The sequence below is a fragment of the Rhinichthys klamathensis genome, unplaced genomic scaffold (assembly GCF_029890125.1).
Source record: "Rhinichthys klamathensis goyatoka isolate OS25496 unplaced genomic scaffold, OSU_Roscu_1.1 h1tg000153l_1, whole genome shotgun sequence".
Taxonomy (NCBI): Eukaryota; Metazoa; Chordata; class Actinopteri; order Cypriniformes; family Leuciscidae; genus Rhinichthys; species Rhinichthys klamathensis.
In genome coordinates, this window is record NW_026606688.1 from 301,700 (window position 1) to 323,345 (window position 21,646).

Genomic DNA, 21,646 nt, shown 5'->3' on the forward strand with positions numbered 1-21,646 from the left:
TTAAGGAACAACACAAAAAGTGAAAGACTGCTCTTAAATATACTAAAACAGGAAAATCCCCAAAACCACATTTTTTACAGAGCTAACATCAAAAATAAATAAGGCAATAAATTGAGTGTATCTCTGTTACAAGAGTTAATAGAAATCTTTTTTCAGTAGTAACACTTTTCCAATGTCAGTTTTTTTTCTTCGCACCATGCTTGACTGTGATTACAAGATTTCAGAATAGAAATATGCAAAAGGCGAGGTTAGAGGAAGTGTTCCGTGTGCTGTAAACATTTAACACTGCTTTATAAATTCATCACATCTTGTAATTGAAACTGATTTTTGTTCTCTTAAAGAAGCTCTGTATGTTAAGTAGAAATGTTTCAGAGGTACAGTATGCAGTACAGTCTCCTTGAGTTTGGCAGCACTGTCTAGCGGGTGATTGGCTTAAAGCCGTGTGTAGAACTTGACTGGAGCAGAGTCACGGTTCAAACCATGGCTGAAATAACTGCTACTAATAAGGCAGTGACTGGGGCTAAAATATGTTTCTCTATGACTAGATCTATCCTACAGCCAAGCAAAACACGAATAGTGTGATCTAGAGTTTCTCAAAGCAGATGGCGCAGAGCAGGAAGATGACATACAGGAACATAAGCCCAAGGCCTAACCTCCGGTCCAGCCTCCAGTGGTTCAGGTGCACGCTCAGTACCTGTGCAGACAGACAGAAAACAGACTATGTACATGCCATGAGACAAACATTACAAAATAATATGAGACGAGAGTCGTCAAATTGTCAACGATGAACTTACAGTAAGAAAAACAGAAGCGAGAAGGAGAATCACAGAGTACACCAGCCCCTTACTGTTAATGAAGACCTAGAGGAAGACCAGGGGAAACTGCTGTAAGAACACGGCACACAGCACGCAGAACCAGGGTTATTAATATCAGTATTCTAAACATTTTTATTTTGAAATTTGCTCTTTGTCAATGTCAACTTAAACCTGAATAGTCTTTTTTAAACTAATAAAAATGACAAAAGCACATAAAATAACTAAAGCTTATTACACTAAAATAAAAATAAAAACTGTAAATTTAAAAATAAAAGCTAAATCCAAAATATTAATAAAAACTATAATAGTATATAAATAACACAAACATACTGCACAATACACAAAATTCTGTTTCATATGGCGAATTTCGATCATATCGAAAGAATAGAAATAGTAAGTTAAAATTAGGGATGGAACAGAAGGAGTTTTTTAAAAGTTGTCTGAAAATATATATTTTGCTTTTAATATATTAATTTCATTTCATTATTAAATTATTTTTTATGATTATTTTTACTTTAATTTAATTATATTTTTGTGGATCCATCCAAAATAGTTTGAGAAAGAATCGCAATGCATCACAGACTAGCAGACCACAGAGTTCCATTCCTAATTTAAAAAAATGAAAACTCACTATTGACCCATAATCAACCACTAGAGTGCGCAAAGCCCATGGGAAACCAAGACCCAGCAGAATGTCAAAGATGTTGCTGCCGATAGAGTTGGACACTGCCATGTCTCCCATACCTGCAGCACCAGACACATTCATTCATTCATTCATTGATAAAACTGAATATGTGGTCAAGAAAAGGAAGAGTGGGGTGATCATAGCACCTTGACGGGCAACTATGAGACTAGCCATGCAGTCTGGGACACTGGTGCCTGCTGCTAGAAAGGTAATACCCATGACAACATCTGGAATGTCCAATGTAAAACTGATGATGGTGACCTGCAACAAAGATATTGTATGTTAAACAGAAATCCTAACAGGCCGTGTTACATATTTTGAGACAAACAAACATGTCCACATGGTGTTTTTGCAGTGACAATGAGCATCGAAGGGCTGATCTCACCATCCACACCATGAGGTAGGAGAACACGGCAATCCAGAGTGTTGAGGCCACAAAGGTAACCATGAACCAGCGCTCCCAGCGCGGCAAAACACAGTTAGGGACAGTGTAGTACAGCAGGCAGCCTAAAGGCCATGAAAACAACCACTTCACTTGCTCCCAGCGCCCCTCTGTGGATAAAAGTACTTCAAATCATTACCATTTCATGCAAGGCTCCTTAACGCCATCTACAGGACAAAGAGAGTCTCACATACATTCAAATGTCACAGAACAAAGACTGACTATATAGACAATGATACTTGAATGAAACATTAATGATCTCTCTTTATTTTCCTTTCTTTTACGGGATCCCTTTTGAGCTCTTCAAATTGCATTTTTACCCTTCCTGTCATCTTCAGTAATATGTTCAATTGTTCAGCAGTGATGGAGTTCATTTGATTGCAAGGCGCATCAGCCCTGAGAGATTTGAGAGCTCTCATCACTTTTCTGTAATCATAACACTAGTGTACAAATCTAAAATGCATGGCTCCATTATCTAGAAATGGCTCTTAGACTAATGGATCATGGTCCTTAATGGGCTAAAAATGAGGACCATTCTCCTAATCAGGATGTGTGGAAAAAAATTGAGACAGATGAACCACAATAAACTCAATGTGTTGTCCTGTTATTCTGAATAATCTGAATAATGTTTTAATTTAATGTTTTGGTATCATCTATAAACATACCCACTAGAGGTGGGAGTGTTTATGCACCGCATGATTCAGGGAGTCATAATCAAATTCTAATATGATTCTGGATGAATCAAATTTTTCAGCAACATCACAGAGTACTATAAGGATTCCACAAAAAAGCTTACTTGTTTCATATATTACAAATATTCATGATGCAAATCATTGGTTGTTAAATTAATATTTATGTTACTTTTGTTAATTGTGGATCGATTGCGAATTGTTTAAGAAAAATATTCACTCACCTGGCACGGTAAGAGGTCTGAAGGGTTGTTCTTCATCTGCCTCTTCTTCTTCCTCTTCAGGCTGAGCATCCTCTATATCTGCTACACGTTCTAACTCCTCTCCTTGGCCCCTCTGTCTGGGTTCCTCCAGGGGTTGCGTTTCACTCTCAAGGGCCCCTCCATTCTCCAGACCCCAAGGAACCCCCTCCATGCCTGGACCATCTTGGCCGGCAGTGTCCCCTGATCCGCTGCCACTGCTGTCTCCAGGGCTCCTGTTTCGAATTAGTCTCTGCCTCTGTGGAAGACAGGCAGAAGATGTGAGAGATGTACACTATGCAGGGGAGACCCAATGTGATCCCCTTCAACCGAATGAGATTCGGTTAGATGAGAAATGGTGAGGACAGAGTTGAAGAGTCAAGCTTGCAGAACACACCGCAAGACCAAAGTAAAGCGCAGCCCGTTGGGGCCTCTTAAAGATGACATGCAAGAGCTGCAAGAGTCAAGCCAACAAGCAAGTCATGTAAACAATTGTAGATCATGGAATACAGCATTTGCCCAAACAAACAACAAAATGGTGGTTACATAAGATCTCCAGGAGTTTAAACAAAAATGGAAATCAGGAGTAGTGTCTGAGGAATGCCTGAACCTATAGATAGAAATACTATTGCTGACATTTGAAGAGTATACAGGAAATGACAGCAGACGTTCTGAGGACTGGATCAGTCACCATCATACCTGTTGCAGATGTTACAGTGGGAGGGTCGTGTTAAAGGACCCATAGGAAAGAGAAACCATAAATGAGATCTCTTTATTATTTCTCCAAGACAGCAATGACATTAAATGAGCTCAAATGGAAACTCCTGCTTCTCACTTTTTTCTCCTGAAGAAAAAAAAAACAATTACATTTTTCTTACTAAATGTGAACAATTGTCTCATTTGTATCTATTTTAAAATCTCCTAAGGAATTTAAGCAGAAGCACTGATTTCTATTTTCTTAATCTATTTTTCTCATTTTGTTTTCCAATAGAACATAAGCGATATTATAATTTGAGATTAAACACTTTTTCTTATCTCAACTGACTGAACCTTTTGATTTATGCTTAAAACAAGAAAAAAATATTTGCTAATGGATTGAGAAAAATTACAAGATACACACTATATACACTGTCAGTATGATGATTATTTTATTTAGCAAAGATGCATAAAATGTTGGATTGATCAAAAGTATCAGGAAAGACATTTATAATGTTACAAAAGATTTGATCTATTTGTATCTGTTTCAAATAAATGTTGTTCTTTTAAAATTTCTATTCATCAAAAAATCCAGAAATTCGTTTAAAAAACTATTAAAATTTAGTTTTTCACACTTGTATCTTTACTGGAAAACAAGACAAAATAATTGTTTGCAGCCACCTTTTGAGATAAATTTGATACACAAATAAAACATACATGAGAACTCTATTAATTGCGTCCTTTAATCCATACATGAAATTAGCCTGATAATTTATATTCTTGGTTGCGCAACTGAGGTGCTGCTGTCCCATCCAGACATGCAAAAAGCGAGCAAGCATCCAGCCAGTACCTCAGTGATGAGCATGCGTCCGGCCATGCTGAGGCGAGTGCGGGGGGAGAAGTGGGGCGTGATCATGACACGGAGGCTTGCCTCTGAAAAAGAGAACTGGTGAGGGTGTAGACTCATCAACTCATCCACCATCACCACCGGGGAGTCCTGGCCACCCGCATTCTGACCTGAGAGAAAGAGAGACGTGGTACTATATAATGCACAACCTCTCAGTATGATCCACACAGCTCCACCCTCCACCCACACACACACCTTTCTTCAAGAGGATCATGGAGGTGTCACAGTGGGGGCTTGCCTCTCCTACCGACACATCTCTGCACAGACTGCTCACCAAACACGGATGACCTGGGATACCAAACCTCTGCTCCACCCAGCCCAAAATCTGACTGTTAAACCTTGAAATGGACACACACAATCTAATATTATATATTGTGGAAATTATGCACTGACCAAAAATATAAGTATGTAAATAAGTTAAACAAACACATATTACAAACATATTTACCATAATATTATAGATTATATTTTATTTTATTATTATAAGTTACATTTTGACTGGTAAGTAAAAATGTTAAATACTCACTTCATGATAAGGATGTAAACTCCATACATTGATATGAGGATTATAGTCTCCCACCTACAACAGTGATGTTTATGATAATGCTATAAGCTTTGGTTCACTTAAATGTCAATGAAGATTATTATTCCTTCTTTATAATGAATTTGGCACACTTACCAGATTACTTTGTCATCATATATGATCTGAAATACACAACAGTAAATACATAAATGTCCTTAATTAAGTGTGACTACAAAATACAGCCAGATAAATATAGTGCTGCTTACCAGAATCAAGGCCAGCACAGAGAGGATGTAGAAGGTGGAGTCGCGGAAGAGCGGCCACCAGGTCAGAATGATGGTCTGTGAAGCAGGAATGGTGAAAAGTCACAAGAAACAAACAAAGTGAATCTGTAAAGTTTTATATTTAATATATTAAAACAAGCATAATCTACCTGTCCAGAAAATATTCCACAAACTCCGATGATGACCAGGATGTTGAAGACAGCTGATCCCACAATAGTTCCCACCCCCAGGTCTCCCTTGGTGATGAACACACCTGATATGAAGAGACAACGACTTATTGACAACTTATTTACAGTAACAACGCATGGCAAAAAAACATTGACTGATACTGACCGATCAAAGATGTGAAAAGCTCGGGTGCGGAGCTGCCCGCTGCCATGAAGGTGGCACCTGCAACATCCTCACTGAGCTGCAGATTCTGAAAATACAAACTCCAGCTCAGAATATGGTCTGCTATTACACAGTAACATTGAGATTACTGCTAGTAGTAACAAACTACACTCACCGCACAGATTTTTTCCAGAGAGGGGACAAAGTAGACATCGCAGACAATAGCAAGGGCATAGAACATATAAACTGCCTGTGGTCACAACAGCACACAGAAGACAGGTCAGCAGAGATCCATAACTTAACCTTCACAAACACAGTGGTATCAAAGACTGTACTGCATGAATCTTTCATTATTTCAATTTTGCTATGCATCATTATTGCAAACAAGTCAAATCACAAACTATAATTCTACAAGTCAAACTAGAATTCAAGTCAAATTTAAAACTTGTACTAAAAAACTTACAAAGTTAAAAACAACTCAAAAAGTAGGAAATTAACAGGTCATATCAGTTATATTATATCGGTAACACTTTACAAATACGGTCTCATTTGTTAACCTTACTTAATGTATTAACTAACAATGAGCAATATATTTTTTACAGCATTTATTAACCTTTGTTGATGTTAGTTTAGTTAATGCATGTGACCTAACATGAACATGAGATTTCTAATAATGTTAAAACATGTATTTTAGAAATGCATTAGTAAATGTTTAAATAAACATTAAGTTTAATAAATGATGCAGAAGTATTGGTCATAGTTCATATTAACTACTGCAGTTAATTAATGTAAAGTATAAAATCCTTATTTTAAAGCATTATCACTATTTGAATATATTTTGTAATTGAATTCGTTCCTGGGATGGCAAAGCTGAATTTTCAACATTACTCCAGTCTTCAGTGTCACATGATCCTTCAGAAATCATTATAATATGCAGATTTGCTGCTCAAGAAACATTTCTTAGCAATGTTGAAAACAGCCGCTTAATATTTTTGTGTATATATTTTCAGGATTTTTTGATTAATAGAACATTCAAAAGAACAGCATTTATTTGAAACAGAAATCTTTTGTAACATTATAAATGTCTTTACAGTCACATTTGACCAATGTAATGCATCCTTGTAGCCTGGGTTTCCCCATACTGCCTTACCGCAGCGCGATTCAATTCACGCTGAAAGGCAGTCTGGATACCATCATAGGGATACCATGGCCAGATTTTTCGCCTCATTTAGGGAACCAATCACAGAACGGGGAGGGAGCAGCAAGACGATGACGCGTCTATGCGACACACCGAAGCAGTTTGTTTATACCAATGGATCAAACATGGCAGTAGACGCGAAGTTACCTTTCGATGCAGCCTTACGGCCGTTTCACATATAGGTTTCACACCGCAAGCGTGAGCGGCATTTGAGCAGCGCGTCAGCGTAACTACATCGTCACTGCAGCTGCAGACGCGCGAGAGTATTCACACTGGAAGCGTTTGTACAGTGTCACAGCAGCGGCTCCAAAGCTACAAATCGTTAGCCTCATAGCATAATTGCTTAAGTCATTTTGTGTTTTTTCTTGTTTTCCAAAGACATTGAAATATGACTTCGGCATTATATATAAGCGAGCAATTCTTTACAAAAACAACTATACATTTGTTTTTAGAAGTTGGTCATTTTATAACATTGATAGTCTTGAAAGTTTGTAATGGGGAGGTGTAACGTTACAACATTCGCATATAAGTTAAATGTAATACAACAAAACAACCCAGAAAATGGCTCCAATCTATTAGTTTCAGTCATACTTTCGATGTTTACAAGACCGCAACTCCGCGGATAAAAAACAAAACACACAAATAAACCACACACTCGGTTTTGATTTGGGTTGTGCTAGCCTGTAGCTGTCTGTGTGTTAACGTTACATGAACTAAAAGAACGTTTATATATAATATTTTATGGCTAGTTTACTTTAGTTTTTTTTATTTATATAATACACAACTTTCACCCAAACTGAATAATTAAAAACAAGTTTTTACCGGGTAAATCTTCTATAAATATTTTAGAGTCTTTATTTTATTTTATTTGCCTACTCAAGTTCTTGTTAAAACTCACTAGACATGCTAATTCTGTGCATTTTGGGCAATTTTTGTGTGAAATCACATTTATTTTTGTCCATCAAAAGTGTGCTTTCACTTTAATTTAGCGTGAGCAATGCAGCAAAAAACAGATTCGAAACCCCCGCTTCACTGCTGCTCACGCACCGCTCCTGCTCGACGCTCACGCGCTGCTCCCGGTGTGACGGTAGAGATCCACTTTTGCGACACGACTGTAGCGTGGTGTCGCGACGCCTCCCCACATTTGTACTTTGATGGGCGTTCCTCAAGTTTACCGCTATGGGTGTGGTTTTGAGCCAGCGGCCAGTCTAGAACAGAGGACCTGCGAGAGACTTCCCTCCGTCTACATATGCTCTGCTTCTATTGGATAGTCGCGTCGCGTTCAACGGAATTCATTTGCATAAAGATGGGCATCGGCCAGCTTTTTGACGCGCAGCATTTTTTCAAATGAAGCGCCGCCTTCCCGGGATGCTTTGCGGGCGCGTTAAAGTCGCGTGACGTCACCCATAGGAATAAAGTGGAGCACGGCGCAACAGAAGTGTCGCACAGACAAGTGGATCTGCACCGTGAATGCACTCATTGCTTAACATGCACGCCGAAAAAATACGCGCCGCTCACGCATGCGGTGTGAAACGGCCGTTAGATACACGCCATCGTGTAGGCTACACATAAAGCCCCGTTCACACTACACGCGACCAAGCGACGCGATACCATTCATTTCAATGGTGAGCGGGCGACTTCCGGCGACAGCGACCGTTGGCGACTAGATGGGGCGTGTCTAGCGACGCGACAAAGTTGAGAAATTTTTAACTTTATGCAAATGAAGAGCGATTTTCGCGAGCGACAACCAATAGGAGTGGAGCGCACGTGATCCTTCTCCTCAGCCCCTGGGCCTGCAGTGATGGATGGCAAGAAAGCTGATTCGCTGTCTTTTGGATGTCATACTAGTTAACCAGTAGTGGGAATGCCCACTAGCGACCTCATCGCCAGCGCCTGGCGACTTGCAGCGACAAAGTCGCGTGTAGTGTGAACGGGGCTTAAATCTCTGACCCATCGGCCATCGTCGTCTCCCTCGTCTAATTTCTGTCGCTCTACATACGTCATCTGGTATAATCGAAACGATTGGCTATGAGCTACGTACAGGCGCATTTGATAGACATTCTTAGCACCCAATAAACGGCTCTGGGCATTCGTAAACCACGCCTCAAATACGAGAAAATGAACATGTGGTTCCCAGACCCAATTCTCAACGAGATTGGGTCTGGCGTTAGCCAGGCTAGCATCCTTGCTAAATAAAAGTATTAATGTCTTTTTTTTTTTTTAAGACCCTAAACTTTTGAACAGTAGTGTACTTGATACGGTCAATCATTGCACCAAACAGCTCTCTGTAAATTTATAACTGGACAGTGGCATACTTACACAAAACACATGCAGTAGAATTGCCCCATGCCTCCTCTGTCCCTTAGTGAAGATGTCCTCTGGAAATTCATGAATAGCTGGGTGGAAAAGTGAACATTTTTTTAAATGGAGATGGGGTTAAAAGACCATTAGGAATACAGTAGCACAGAGAAACTATGCAATCCATAAAGCAAGGCTTACAATATTATGAAACCCCTTCATTCACTATGAAACAATCTTGACAGCTCTGGTCTGAACTGAAACGGATGCTAATCACATTTCGCACATTAATGTTTACATTAAAGGTTGCATCTGAGAGCGCACAGTGGCTATAAAACCTTATTATGGGTTACTAAGAGGTTTTGTTTGGCCCTAAAAATTGTGACTGATAAGGGAATATATATCCACGCATATTCAGATGTATATACAGTATTAAAGATGGGGGAAAAAACAAAAACAAAAGAAGGCCAAGAAAGTTTGATTTAATCTGTGGAAACACTAACCTATCTAGTGCTGTGCTTTCTCACTTCATTGATGCACTGTAGCCTTTATCAAGAGAATGTGCTGCATTTAACTTCAGGTTGTTAAGAAGCTTTTGTCTATTGTAACTAAGTGGCAATTTAATTGACCAGCCTTTAAGCTAATATGTAATAGTGCAGAGAGGCCAGGAAGAGAAGGCCTAGTTAAATCAGAGGACTGGTAATACTTTAGCCCACAGCTTCTTGAGATGCAATCAGCGTGAAGACTGTTCTTGCTCTGACTGCCTTAAAGAGGCCAGCTTTCTAATAAACAGTCATGAAATAAAGAGACGAGGGAGGAAATCACCCCCCTTTAAATGCATAGAATAATAACAATCAGAGCTTTTAAGTTTTTTAATTTCTCTCTTTTTTTTTATAACGTACAAACTTTCTAATTTCCTACATGTATCAATTATTTTAAGTGCCATTTCACTAGATAATATGCCAAATGTAATGGGGAATATGTCTTGATTATTCTGAGCAATAATATCAAATCTGTTATCACAATGCATACTGTAGCTGGAACCAACAGGTGATCAGTTACATCTAAGATTAAATTTACCAAGTAGTCCCTTATTGAATTTCATAAATCAAAGGGATTTATGAATAATTGAAGAGGTGTAATGATTTTAAAGCCTTTTAAAGCATTATATTTTTTTTATTACATTTGTCCTCCAAAAGTGATCTGCTCAGCCTACACTACCACTGATACATTAGTTAGCTGTTTATAAATATTTATAAGCCTTGCAAACAACTTTCACTAAATAGTAATGACATATAAGCAAGAATAATAATATATAGACATGAAGTATTAAATGTCATCAAAAATTAAATAACTTCATACAATCCATTTGTGATGTGTGAACAATGCAAGCAAATAATCATTAGCAAAACAGTGGTTTTTTATGTTATTTAAGTGAATTATATTCAGTGAATGAAACACCTTGGGATAGTTCACCCTAAAATGAAAATGAAGTCCTCATGTACTCACCCTGGGGTTGTTCTAATGCCGTATACCCTTCTTTCTTTTTAGGACCACAAAAGGAGAATAATAATTTAAAAAAATGTCCCATTTGCGCTCGTCCATATAATGACAGTGAATAACCACCAGCATCAAGCTTTTTTTTACAGAATGGTCCCATGCTACAGGTGTCATATATTACACGTATAGCTAAATGTAATACAACTCCTAGAAATCCCAAAAAAGTATCTGTGTACTTCCTTCACCGAGTTAAATATCTCAGTTGTTAGATGACAGTCAGAATGACAGTTGATGTGAACGCGATAGCTTCTTTTTACGACAAACAGAACGGATATATTCACCTCAGAGAAGAAAGTACATGGATTGTATTTTATGTCGCATTTTTGTTAATCAACTCGGAGTCAACGGCAGCGCTAATAGAGTGTCATGAATGCGTGCCCTGCACCGAACACCAACGGACAAGGTCAGGATTTTCGTAATACATTAAATTTCATTTTGTTTTTCAACAAACCCTAACAAATACCCCCAGAACACTTGGAATATACGACATGTGTTGCATGGGACCATTCTGACATACTTCTACATCTTTTTATTTTTTTTTAAGCTTGATGCTGGTCGCTATTTATTTACTGCCATTATATGGACAATGGGCTATATGGTCTGCGAGTGGGGATTTTAAAAATATATACACTACCGTTCAAAAGTTTAGGGTCAGTGAGAATTGTATTTTTATTTTTTGGAGGAAAGAAATCAATACTTTTATTTATCAAGGACAGTAAAGACATTTATAATGTTACAAAAGATTCTATTTTAAACAAATGCTGTTCTTTTGAACTTCCTATTCATCAAAGAATCCAAAAAAAAAAAAAACTGTACAACTGACAGACCAACAACTGTTTCAACATTGATAATAATAATAAATGTTTCTTGAGCATCAAATCCTCATATTATACTGATTTGTGAAGGATCATTTGACACTGAAGACACTGACACTGGTGATGCTGAAAATTCAGCTTTGATCACAGGAATAAATTACACTTTACTATATATTCACACAGAAAACAGCTGATTTACACTGGAATAATATTTAATACTATAACTGATTTTTGTTGTATTTTTAACCAAATAAGCGCAGCCATGGTTAGCAGAAGAGAATTCTTTTAAAAGTATTTAAAATCGTACCGACCCCAAACTTTTGAACGGTAGTGTATATAATTTCATTTTTTGTGGTCTGAAAACAAAAGAAAGGCATACTGCATTAGGACAACACCAGGGTGAGTAAATGATGACTTTGTTTTCATTTTAGGGTGAACTATCCCTTTAAATGATAGAAATGTAATTCATGACACTGACTACAGTATCATGTATAAAAGTTCAGAAGGTGCAACCCCGTGCAAGGATCCAGGACAGGGTTGTGGGACATCAGAACTGTCACAAGCTTTAATACCCGAGGCACTGAACATTTATTTGGTGAAAAAAAAAACCCACTCACAATCTCGTTTCTAAAGAGTTACTATCAGTGCTGGTACTACTCGACCTCAGTGCTGCATTTGACACTGTCGATCACGACATACTTCTTGACAGGCTGGAAAACTGGGTGGGGCTTTCTGGGATAGTCCTAAAATGGTTCAGGTCATACTTAGAAGGGAGAGGTTATTATGTGAGTATAGGAGACCATAAGTCTGAGTGGACATCCATGACTTGCGGAGTCCCTCAAGGCTCAATTCTTGCACCACTCATGTTCAACCTGTATATGCTCCCAATGAGCCAAATAATGAGAAAGAACAAAATTGCTTACCACAGCTATGCAGACGACACACAGATCTACTTAGCCCTATTGCCTAACGACTACAGCCCCATTGACTCCCTGTGCCAATGCATTGATGAAGTCAACGGTTGGATGTGCCAAAACTTTCTTCAGTTAAACAAAGACAAAACTGAAGTCATTGCGTTTGGAAACAAAGATGAAGTTCTCAAGGTGAACGCATACCTTGACGCTAGGGGTCTAACAACTAAAAATCAAGTCAGGAATCTTGGTGTGTCTCTAGAGTCAGACCTTATATTCAGTAGTCATGTCAAAGCAATAACTAAATCAGCATACTATCATCTGAAAAATATTGCAAGAATTAGATGCTTTGTTTCCAATCAAGACTTAGAGAAACTTGTGCATGCTTTCATCACCAGCAGGGTGGATTATTGTAATGGACTCCTCACTGGCCTTCCTAAAAAGACCATAAGACAGTTGCAGCTCATACAGAACGCTGCTGCCAGGATTCTGAGCAGAACCAGAAAATATGAACATATCACACCAGTCCTCAGGTCTTTACACTGGCTCCCAGTTACATTTAGGATTGATTTTAAAGTATTATTACTGGTATATAAATCATTCAATGGGCTAGGACCTCAATATATTGCAGATATGCTCACTAAATATAAACCTAACAGATCACTCAGATCATTAGGATCACATCAGCTAGAAATACCAAGGGTTCGCTCTAAGCATGGAGAGTCTGCTTTTAGCTATTATGCCAGCCGCAGCTGGAACCAGCTTCCAGAGGAGATCAGATGTGCTCCTACAGTAGTCACTTTCAAATCCAGACTCAAAACACTTCTGTTTAGCTATGCATTTACTGAATGAGCACTGTGCCACTGTCCGTCCGACTGTTTTTCTGTACTGGTTTTGTCTTTGTTTGTTTTCTAATTTCTAATTTATTTATTTTTATAATCTCTGGAAGAGATTTTGAAGGAGAGCGGGAGAGTCTTCACTCCGATGAGGCGAGTGAAGGAGTAAGTTATACTGCTGTATAAGAAGTCGCTGAGAGCGTCGTTAAGGGTAACGGCAGCAGACAGCGCACACGAAGCGTGCTCTGTGGGGGCCCCGCTGGGCATTACTGGTGTAGCACCACCCCAGCAGAGTACGTCCCTGGGCTAGAGGTCCAGTGGCACCGTAAACCGGCTCAATCTCTTCCATCTCAGATAGGGGTGGACCAGTACTACTTTATTTGATTTTTTATTCTAAACTGTTTTAATTATTCTTATTTGTTTTGATTATTTTAATTTCTTCTATGTAAAGCACTTTGAATTGCCATTGTGTATGAAATGTGCTATATAAATAAACTTGCCTTGCCTTGCCTTGCCTAAAGATGAGATCAATTAATCAGAAGTGGAAAAGAGGAAACCTCAGTCAATGAGTGATTTGTGGAGTTGATAAAAGGAAAAAAGGGCATATGACGAATCTCTCTAATGTGGCACACTTTGAATGCTTAAAACAGACTATCCTCTGTTCTGAAATTAGGGATTCTGTTGCTTAGTAACACAAGCCTCAAAGGGGGCTTGACTATGAAGAGGGCACCGGTCTGCATCAGTTCACAGAATGAGGAAGCAGGGGGAAAGATAGCGAGATATGGTTGGATGTGATACAGAAAGACAGGTGAATAAAGAGAGAGAGAGAGAGAGAGAGAGAGAGAGAGAGAGAGAGAGAGAGAGAGAGAGAGAGAGAGAGAGAGAGAGAGAGAGAGAGAGAGAGAGAGAGAGAGAGAGAGAGAGAGAGAACTGCTCAGGCTTTCACTCACCAGCTCTGGGTGTGCTTGATGTCTGGTTCTCCTTGATGATTTGCTGGGTTAGTTTACGCCCAGCCCTGGTCAGGTCTGAATCCTCTTTGGAATGGGCTGTAAAAATGCATAACACATACCTTTATCTTTTTTACTTTTACAGTTTAATCAGTCTATGTCCTTTTTTATGAAAGCCATTGCAATGGCACAAATTTAGCTTCTTAAGACAATATATATACACCAAAGAGACAGTGCAGGGTGCAAAAGTCTAGTAAAAATGCTTGTATTCTGCATTCTATTGCATAATAATTTTTTTCAGGCTTTTGGACAGGCTATATCTAACTTAAACTCCAACTTATTTAAAAATAGGAAAAAGATTGAGGCAATCAGAATGCTTCCTCCCATCCTCTAAAGTTCCCATGGAAACCTGATCCAAAAGCAGTGATTAATGAGTGGTGTGGAACTGGATTTGAGCCCAGAGAGGGTGTGGTTTACTCAAGAACCAAATGACAAAGATAGTTCTCATTTGCATATGCAAACTAATCAGTTCCAAATATAACTGCAATAGGTTAAATGCCTGCATATGAAAGTATGTACACAATATTAAGACTTTGGCACAGTAGTGATTCAAGAGAGCATGACTTACACATAACAGAAACCTATTTATTTGAAAATTTTCAATTTTTTTTTTTTCAATTATGAGTTTACTGTTAACTTTTTCAAGTCATCACCAAATATTGAATGGTCTATTGTCAATTGCTAAGATGTTAACATCTAATTCATCTAGGCTATATGGTTTCTCTAGTTTTTGACATGTCTATAGATCGACGTCTAAACATTCATTGTGATTGACATGGTAATGTTCCGGTCTATTATTAAAGTGAAGCTTCAGTTACTAAAATAAAATCACACTCTTTCATTCAGCTGTAAATTTCAAGGGCACATTTTAGGAGCTGCTTAACATTCAGACTCAGCCTCCCAGAGGAACTCATTACTCGCACAGACAAAGCTGGAAAAGTTAGAGGCACTGTGAAAAGATCAAATTATAAGCAACACAGAAGAATGACGACACAGAAGCAGGTCACATTATACATTCCCCCCCCTAATCTATGTCAGCATCTGTTTGTGCTTTTCGACTGGGTGTGGAAATGTCACCGCTGGTACAACTCATGGGGATGTTGACATATCCTGAGGTGTGACATGCTATATTCTCATTCATAAACAGCTTTCTCTCAAACTTTTATGATATATATCCAGCTTTTATCAGATCATTGTAAGTCGATTAATTGCGAGTACTTTAAAAAATATTTTTTTCATCACTTTTGTCAGACCACAGTAACCATAGTAAATCAAAGGAAATGATAACCAGCACATAATAATAATAATAATAATAAACTATTTTATAGCGCCTTTAAAAAGCATCTCAAAGCGCTTCACAAGAATAGAAACATGATAAAACATAATTAAACAAGCAATGCATTACTGACAAAAAACCCCCTGATAAAATACAAAATAAAAACATTATGAAATGTTCGATTAATAATAATAATAATTATAATAATAAGGCAATTATAAACAATTATGTAAAAGCTACCCTAAATAAATACGTTTTAAGGGATGATTTAAAAACACTAAGGGATTCGGCTTGCCTAATCTCAGCTGGCATTGAAACAACAACAGGGTGAGTAAATGATTTTCATTTGGGGTGGATTAGCTATCCCTTTAATACATATGTAAACATTTGGTTCCTATACCATTCTGTCATAATAATTTAATTGTCATAAAACAGCTGTTTAAAGTTTTTATCTGCTCCATATAAGCACCCACATTTCAACGGAAAGTTGGTACCTCTAAAAATGGAATGTGATTAAATGGACACAGCTGGACTGATCTTCTAAGAACTTCTAAACCCCTGCTGATTCAACCCTTCAACCTCTGACGATGAAAGTGATAGTGAAGGCCCAATACACAGGTGTGATGTGCAGGTAACAATGCTCGAGAGATTCTGGAGAGGTCACTGTGAAATACGTTAGGCTGAAGCAGCTGTCCAAGTGATGCCCTTTAGTAGGGCCCTATGAAATCCGTTTTATTTTTTCCCAAATTCCGTTTTATTTTTTCCCAAATTCCGTTTTTTCCGTTTTAATTTTTGGGAATTCTTTTTTTTTTACCCTTTACTGTTATTTTAGTCATAAAAAGAGTGTGCTTTTAAAGTTAATGATTAAAATGTATACAAATAAAATAGGAATGACCTTAAATTACAGACATTTACTCAGTAGCCTTTTCAGGACAAATACTGCATGATGCCAAATGACACTGCACTCTTCAAGTAACAACAAAATATGGTTATGAGCTTTAAACTGTTCAGTAAAATAAATTATATTCGTTTAAAGTTTAAATAAAAGTCACACTCTGTCTCTCTCTCACCCAGTGTCGCTCGCGGAGTTCGCTTCGCTTTTGTCCATTCCGGCGCCTCATAGACAGACGCGGTGTGTGTGTGTATGTGAGAGAGACGCGTGAGTGATAGAGAGACGAAGGGAGAGCGGGGAAAGGAAATACAACGGAAAGAATACGCCGCGTGTTTTAAATAACGTAAAAAAATGAACGAAACGCAATATGTGGCGGCCGGAGTTGATTTTGTGGCCGCAAATTAGTCTATGTGTGTGAAAAACACTGCATAAAAGTCACGTGCGAACTGCTCGGCTCGGTACTGAGGGCTTATAGCGTCGAGTTTCTTAACTTTTTCGCCGAGGAAAGCAGAGCCATGGAGAGCCGCTTCGCCATGCTTTCATTGTTTTGATGCCGTCATTGGAGCTGAAATGACGGGAGGGGTTGTGTCGCCCAGATTTGCTTCCCCCGGTCTGCATTTTCACCAGACATACGTTCTTCTCCCAAACAAAAACAGAATTTCAATCCAAATATGTAAAATTCCACGAAATTCCGCGTTAACACTAGATTCCGCGTTATTTGTCCAATTCCGTAATTCCGTCCGCGATTCCGTGATCGCGGAAATCATAGGGCCCTACTTTAGAGAAAGGCAATTATGTGCCTGCTGTGGTCTGCCACCCCTGCAGTTCAGTTATTCCCTGCTGCTCTTCTCCCCAACTGCTTTTGGGGTTTTACTGTGACATCACTTGATGTATGTCAAAAATAATAAGTCTACATATTTCTGAGAAGAACCTCTTGAACATTTTGTTTTTAATTTAGGGTTGTTTATGGCAGTACCACACTCCCACAATGCTCAGTTCTTCATTCCTATTGGATTTGACCATTATAATATGGTTGATTCACAGCCACATTGCATCACAGAAACACATTATGACAGAAACTTGTTAATGAATCATGTTCCACATCTCGCAAGACAATAAAAAATACTCAATTGTGTGTGTGTGTGTGTGTGTGCGCGTGTATGAATAAGATAAGGTTAGACGGGAAATACTGACAAACCAAACATTTAACAAAATATCATTATTAGCAAGGGAAATATTTGTGTTAATGAATGAATAAACGCACCTGTTACATGAAGAATTTGAGCGAAGCAGGTGATGGCGATGAGCCCGACAGCACATATGAAGAGCCGCTGCCGTCTCGATATCAACACCGCCTTCATCCCTCCACCACACCTCTCAAAACATGTCCACCCAAGAGAGAAGCCCTCTTCTTTCATTCACACCACCTATATTGGCCTTTCTTTTCAACATACGGCGGGCTAGCTTGCTTAAATGCAGCCATACGTTTGTCGCCCTAGCATCCTACTGCTTCCAGACACATCTTTCACTTACCGATATTTGCCCCTTTCGGATGTTTAGTAATATAACGAAACAGCGAAAATATCTTAAGCTGTCATTGAGCAAGAAAAAAAAATGTTTTCACGTATTGTCTCAGCTTATAAGCATTCTTATCACATCCACCTCCATCTCGCTCTCTCCTCCCTCCACACACACGGCGCTCGACTCCGTCACCGAGGGTGTTTCCCAGACTCACAACTAACTGCGCCCTCATGCAGGGTTCACAAGAACAACACCGTTGTCCAGCCAATATTGAGCTCTCTTGAGTGTTTTGAGACTAGATATACTGTCCTCACAAAGTATTGGGGTTACTTTCCACGAATAGGGTACAAAATAGGCCCAGAAACTTTTAAAAATCAAGTCATTTTTTCCTTTTTTTTTTTTAACCACAGGGGGTCGAACTACATTTAGTAGGATAACTAGTATCTCTGCAATTTTCTGCCTTATATTCAATCAACATTAAATAAATATTAAACTGACATAAAAAAAAACTTTTAAGCATGGTTGTAAGTAGTAGCTCAGTTGAGGCTAAATTTGGCACCATTTCACCCAGCAGGGACTTGCAAGTCTGGGATGAAATAATGGTTTGAAGTTGATTCATTTATAGGAAATATATATTTCAGTAAAATATTTGTTTTCTAACAATAATGTTGGTACAGTTTTGAAGCAGGGTTGCCTTGGACAAATAATTATGAATATCTCCAATGCAAAAAAATAAAACGAAATGGTATTTATTTTAAAGGAAAGATAACAAGCCCATGGAAAGATAAAACAAAAAATATATATATAAACATTAAACTTAAGGTAAACAATATTCAGTGCCATACAAACAAAAATGACATTTGTTGTATAATTCAGGACAAAAAAAAAAAAAGACAGCTTGGCATACAGCACATTCACATCTGTTTGAACAGATTATTTGGCACGTCAATGACAGTAAAACATAAAGAGCAAATAAAATAAAAGAGCATACCATTTTGATATTAAAATATTTCCCTTTTCAAAAAAAAAGTTTGCTTTACAAAAGCAAAGATTGCACAATAGAACCAAAACCAAAATGCATTATAAAATATTTAAAATTACATACTTGACATCCACCAAATTGACACCAATTAAAACCAATAACACTGGTGCAATGAAGAAAAACAATTGTAAAGTGAAATTAGAAATCAGGATCTCGGGCTGGTTCTTCAGATAAAAAAAAAGAGCTGCTAATTGTTTGTTGTGAGAACAGCATGCAACTGCTGCCGCAGGCTCAACAACATGCCCTTCTGGATCAGCTGGGCCAATGTATTGAAATTGCAAAGAGAAAATAGCTATAAGTGCACACCCTACTTCTCGGGCTCAAGTGAACCAGTCACCTTGAAGTTTATGCCGTCTCCTGGCAGCGGGGAAGGTATCAATGGGCAGAGCCAGCAGATGTACCAGTACTTGCCCAGGCATTCCCTGACATTGGCCAGCACTCCCAGGCTGTAAGGCTGCCGGGTGGAGTACCACTCACGTGTGGTCTGTCCCCTCAGCATCAGAATCACGTGAAAGAAGAGGAAGGCAGCAACCAGTAGGAAGCCCACAACACAAGTGTCAGCAATGAATGCAAAAGCAAACGCTCGCGCCGTCACCTGTCCTGTGATTGGAGAAAAACAGACGTTTATGGCATTTTTCTGACAATTTAAAAGGTGTCAATATAACAAATTTATGTATAATTTTATTTTTGAGCAAAACTAATAATTTGCACTACCATTTTCCACAGCTTTCATGGACCTTAGAAGTAAAAAAAAACTTTTGCTGCACCTATGCTAACGTTCAAAAGTCTTTTATACAGCATTTAGTTTGCGTTTTTAAGTATTTTATGCTAACCAAGGCTGCATTTATTTATTATTAAATCAGCATAGTTTGAAATATTATTAATTTAAAATAACTGTTCTCCATTTAATATATTTTAAAAAGTAATTTATTCCTGTGAAAGCAAAGCTGAATTTTCAGCATCATTACTCCAGTCTTCACTGATACACGATCCTGCAGAAATCATTCAAATATGCTGATTCTGGTGCTTAACGATCATTTTTTATCATCAATGTTGAAAACATTTGTGCTGCTTAATATTTTTTTGTGGAAACAATGACACATTATCAGGATTCTTTGATGAATAGAAAGAACAGAAATGAATGTGTAACTTTATAAATGTCTTTGCTGTCTATATCAAATTATCACATGATTGCTGCTGAATAATAGTAAGAAAAAAAAAATCTTACAGACCCCAAACTTCTGGGCTGCATTTGCCAAAAGCATCATAAACCTAAGTAAATCGTAGAACCATTGATTTCTACTGATATTGTGGATTTCTCATAGCAGCAGCAGACACTCATTAGTAATCTCATACTCACCCGAGACGAGCATGATCCAGGGCACCAGCAAAAGCATGACACTGTGAAAAGTGACACCCTCCTTTAGGATGACGATGAAGACCTCAGCATTCATGACTACTGCATAGAGCAGCCCTGCCCACATGAAGAGCAAACAGGTCAGGAAATACCGGTAATTGTGGAAACCGACACACTGGCCAAAAAACACACAGTGATGATCACGGCGCAGCACACACACGTTGCAATCGTAGCAGTGCGAGCATCGTGGAGGAGTGTGTGTCTCACAGTTGTAGCAGTATCTGCCATAGAAGAGGAAAATATCACATCATAATTGTTTACTGACTTTTGAGTAAATTGGTGAATACCACAAAAGCTCAAAGAGGGATTCAAGAGCATAATGATAAATAAATAACGCACAATCAAAACAAACCAATTACCTCCACCCATGACCCAATGCATCCCCTCCAAGAAACACTCCGCGGATACTTGGGTTAGTTTTCACAAACAACGAAGCATTCCAGGTAATATTTCCCAGCATGAAGTACTGAGCGAAGAGATGTATGGCCTTCCATATGGTGCACCACTCTGTCTTCTTCTCTGCTGGCTCAAGAGGAGCCTCCACCAGCACCAGATAGCTGACCTCGGCAGTGATGGAGAACACCAGAAAAGCGTTCAGAATGATAGGCAGATGGCGACCGGTTGACTCCACCTTACACCATAGTCTACTCATGAACCTAGCCATGTTTTAAGCTTCAAATCATCCGCTGCGTGAGACACTACCTGCTCAACCTGTTTTCTACCTGTAAAGCCACTCTATTCTCGTTTGCTCGAATCTGATCACAAAAACAGAAAAATGGCCAGTTGAGAGAGACATTAAAAATCCTTCAAAAGTCTGTTGGCTAAAGGACATTTATAAAAGTTGCAGCAACAAATAGGAAGCTTTTGAAACTAGTAGTGAATAATAGGACACTGCTAACTCTGGCATATTACATTGAATGTTCCAGTAACACTACATATATCGGTTAGAAACAATAAAATGCTCATCTATAAAAAACATTTGTATGAATTGATACCGACCTTTCATTGTATTCAGAATATCGTTTCAATGAACTAAGTTACTGCTGCTGCAGGCTAACAACATTCGGCGTACATGACAGGTCTGTGTTGCAGCTGAAACTGTCCGTCGGAACTAAACGGCACTCTACAACAGTTCCACGTGGAAACCATAAACTGTGATGTCTATGCGGGAAACGTGGAAACACATACACGCGCACGCACACGCACACACACAGAAAATGGTCAATGCAAAGGTTACTTTTTTTTTTTTAAACTGCCACCGTG

General features: G+C 38.5%; 2 protein-coding genes across 4 annotated transcripts; both read right to left on the minus strand.

The window, feature by feature from the left end:
- Positions 1 to 463: 463 nt before the first annotated feature.
- slc24a6a (solute carrier family 24 member 6a) lies at positions 464 to 19,527 on the minus strand. 3 transcript variants are annotated; one of them, XM_056258563.1, is made up of 17 exons: positions 19,304 to 19,527; positions 14,179 to 14,274; positions 9,128 to 9,204; positions 5,786 to 5,860; positions 5,614 to 5,698; positions 5,430 to 5,533; positions 5,263 to 5,337; positions 5,153 to 5,178; positions 5,000 to 5,053; positions 4,669 to 4,811; positions 4,417 to 4,583; positions 2,856 to 3,129; positions 1,886 to 2,052; positions 1,647 to 1,761; positions 1,447 to 1,559; positions 795 to 860; positions 464 to 694 (listed from the first exon to the last, which is right to left on the minus strand). In XM_056258563.1, exons 1-17 carry the CDS (start codon positions 19,383 to 19,385, stop codon positions 584 to 586), a joined length of 1,830 nt encoding a protein of 609 aa, XP_056114538.1. In that variant the 5' UTR covers positions 19,386 to 19,527; the 3' UTR covers positions 464 to 583. The 3 variants fall into 3 exon arrangements, with proteins under 3 accessions (XP_056114538.1, XP_056114537.1, XP_056114539.1); XM_056258562.1 differs by lacking the exon at positions 19,304 to 19,527 and adding an exon at positions 17,668 to 18,211; XM_056258564.1 differs by lacking the exon at positions 19,304 to 19,527 and adding an exon at positions 17,668 to 18,210 and having other exon boundaries at positions 4,498 to 4,583.
- Positions 19,528 to 20,285: 758 nt separating this feature from the next.
- Positions 20,286 to 21,035, minus strand: zdhhc24 (zinc finger DHHC-type containing 24). Its single transcript, XM_056258535.1, has 2 exons — positions 20,743 to 21,035; positions 20,286 to 20,604 (listed from the first exon to the last, which is right to left on the minus strand). Exons 1-2 carry the CDS (start codon positions 21,033 to 21,035, stop codon positions 20,286 to 20,288), a joined length of 612 nt encoding a protein of 203 aa, XP_056114510.1.
- Positions 21,036 to 21,646: the final 611 nt, after the last annotated feature.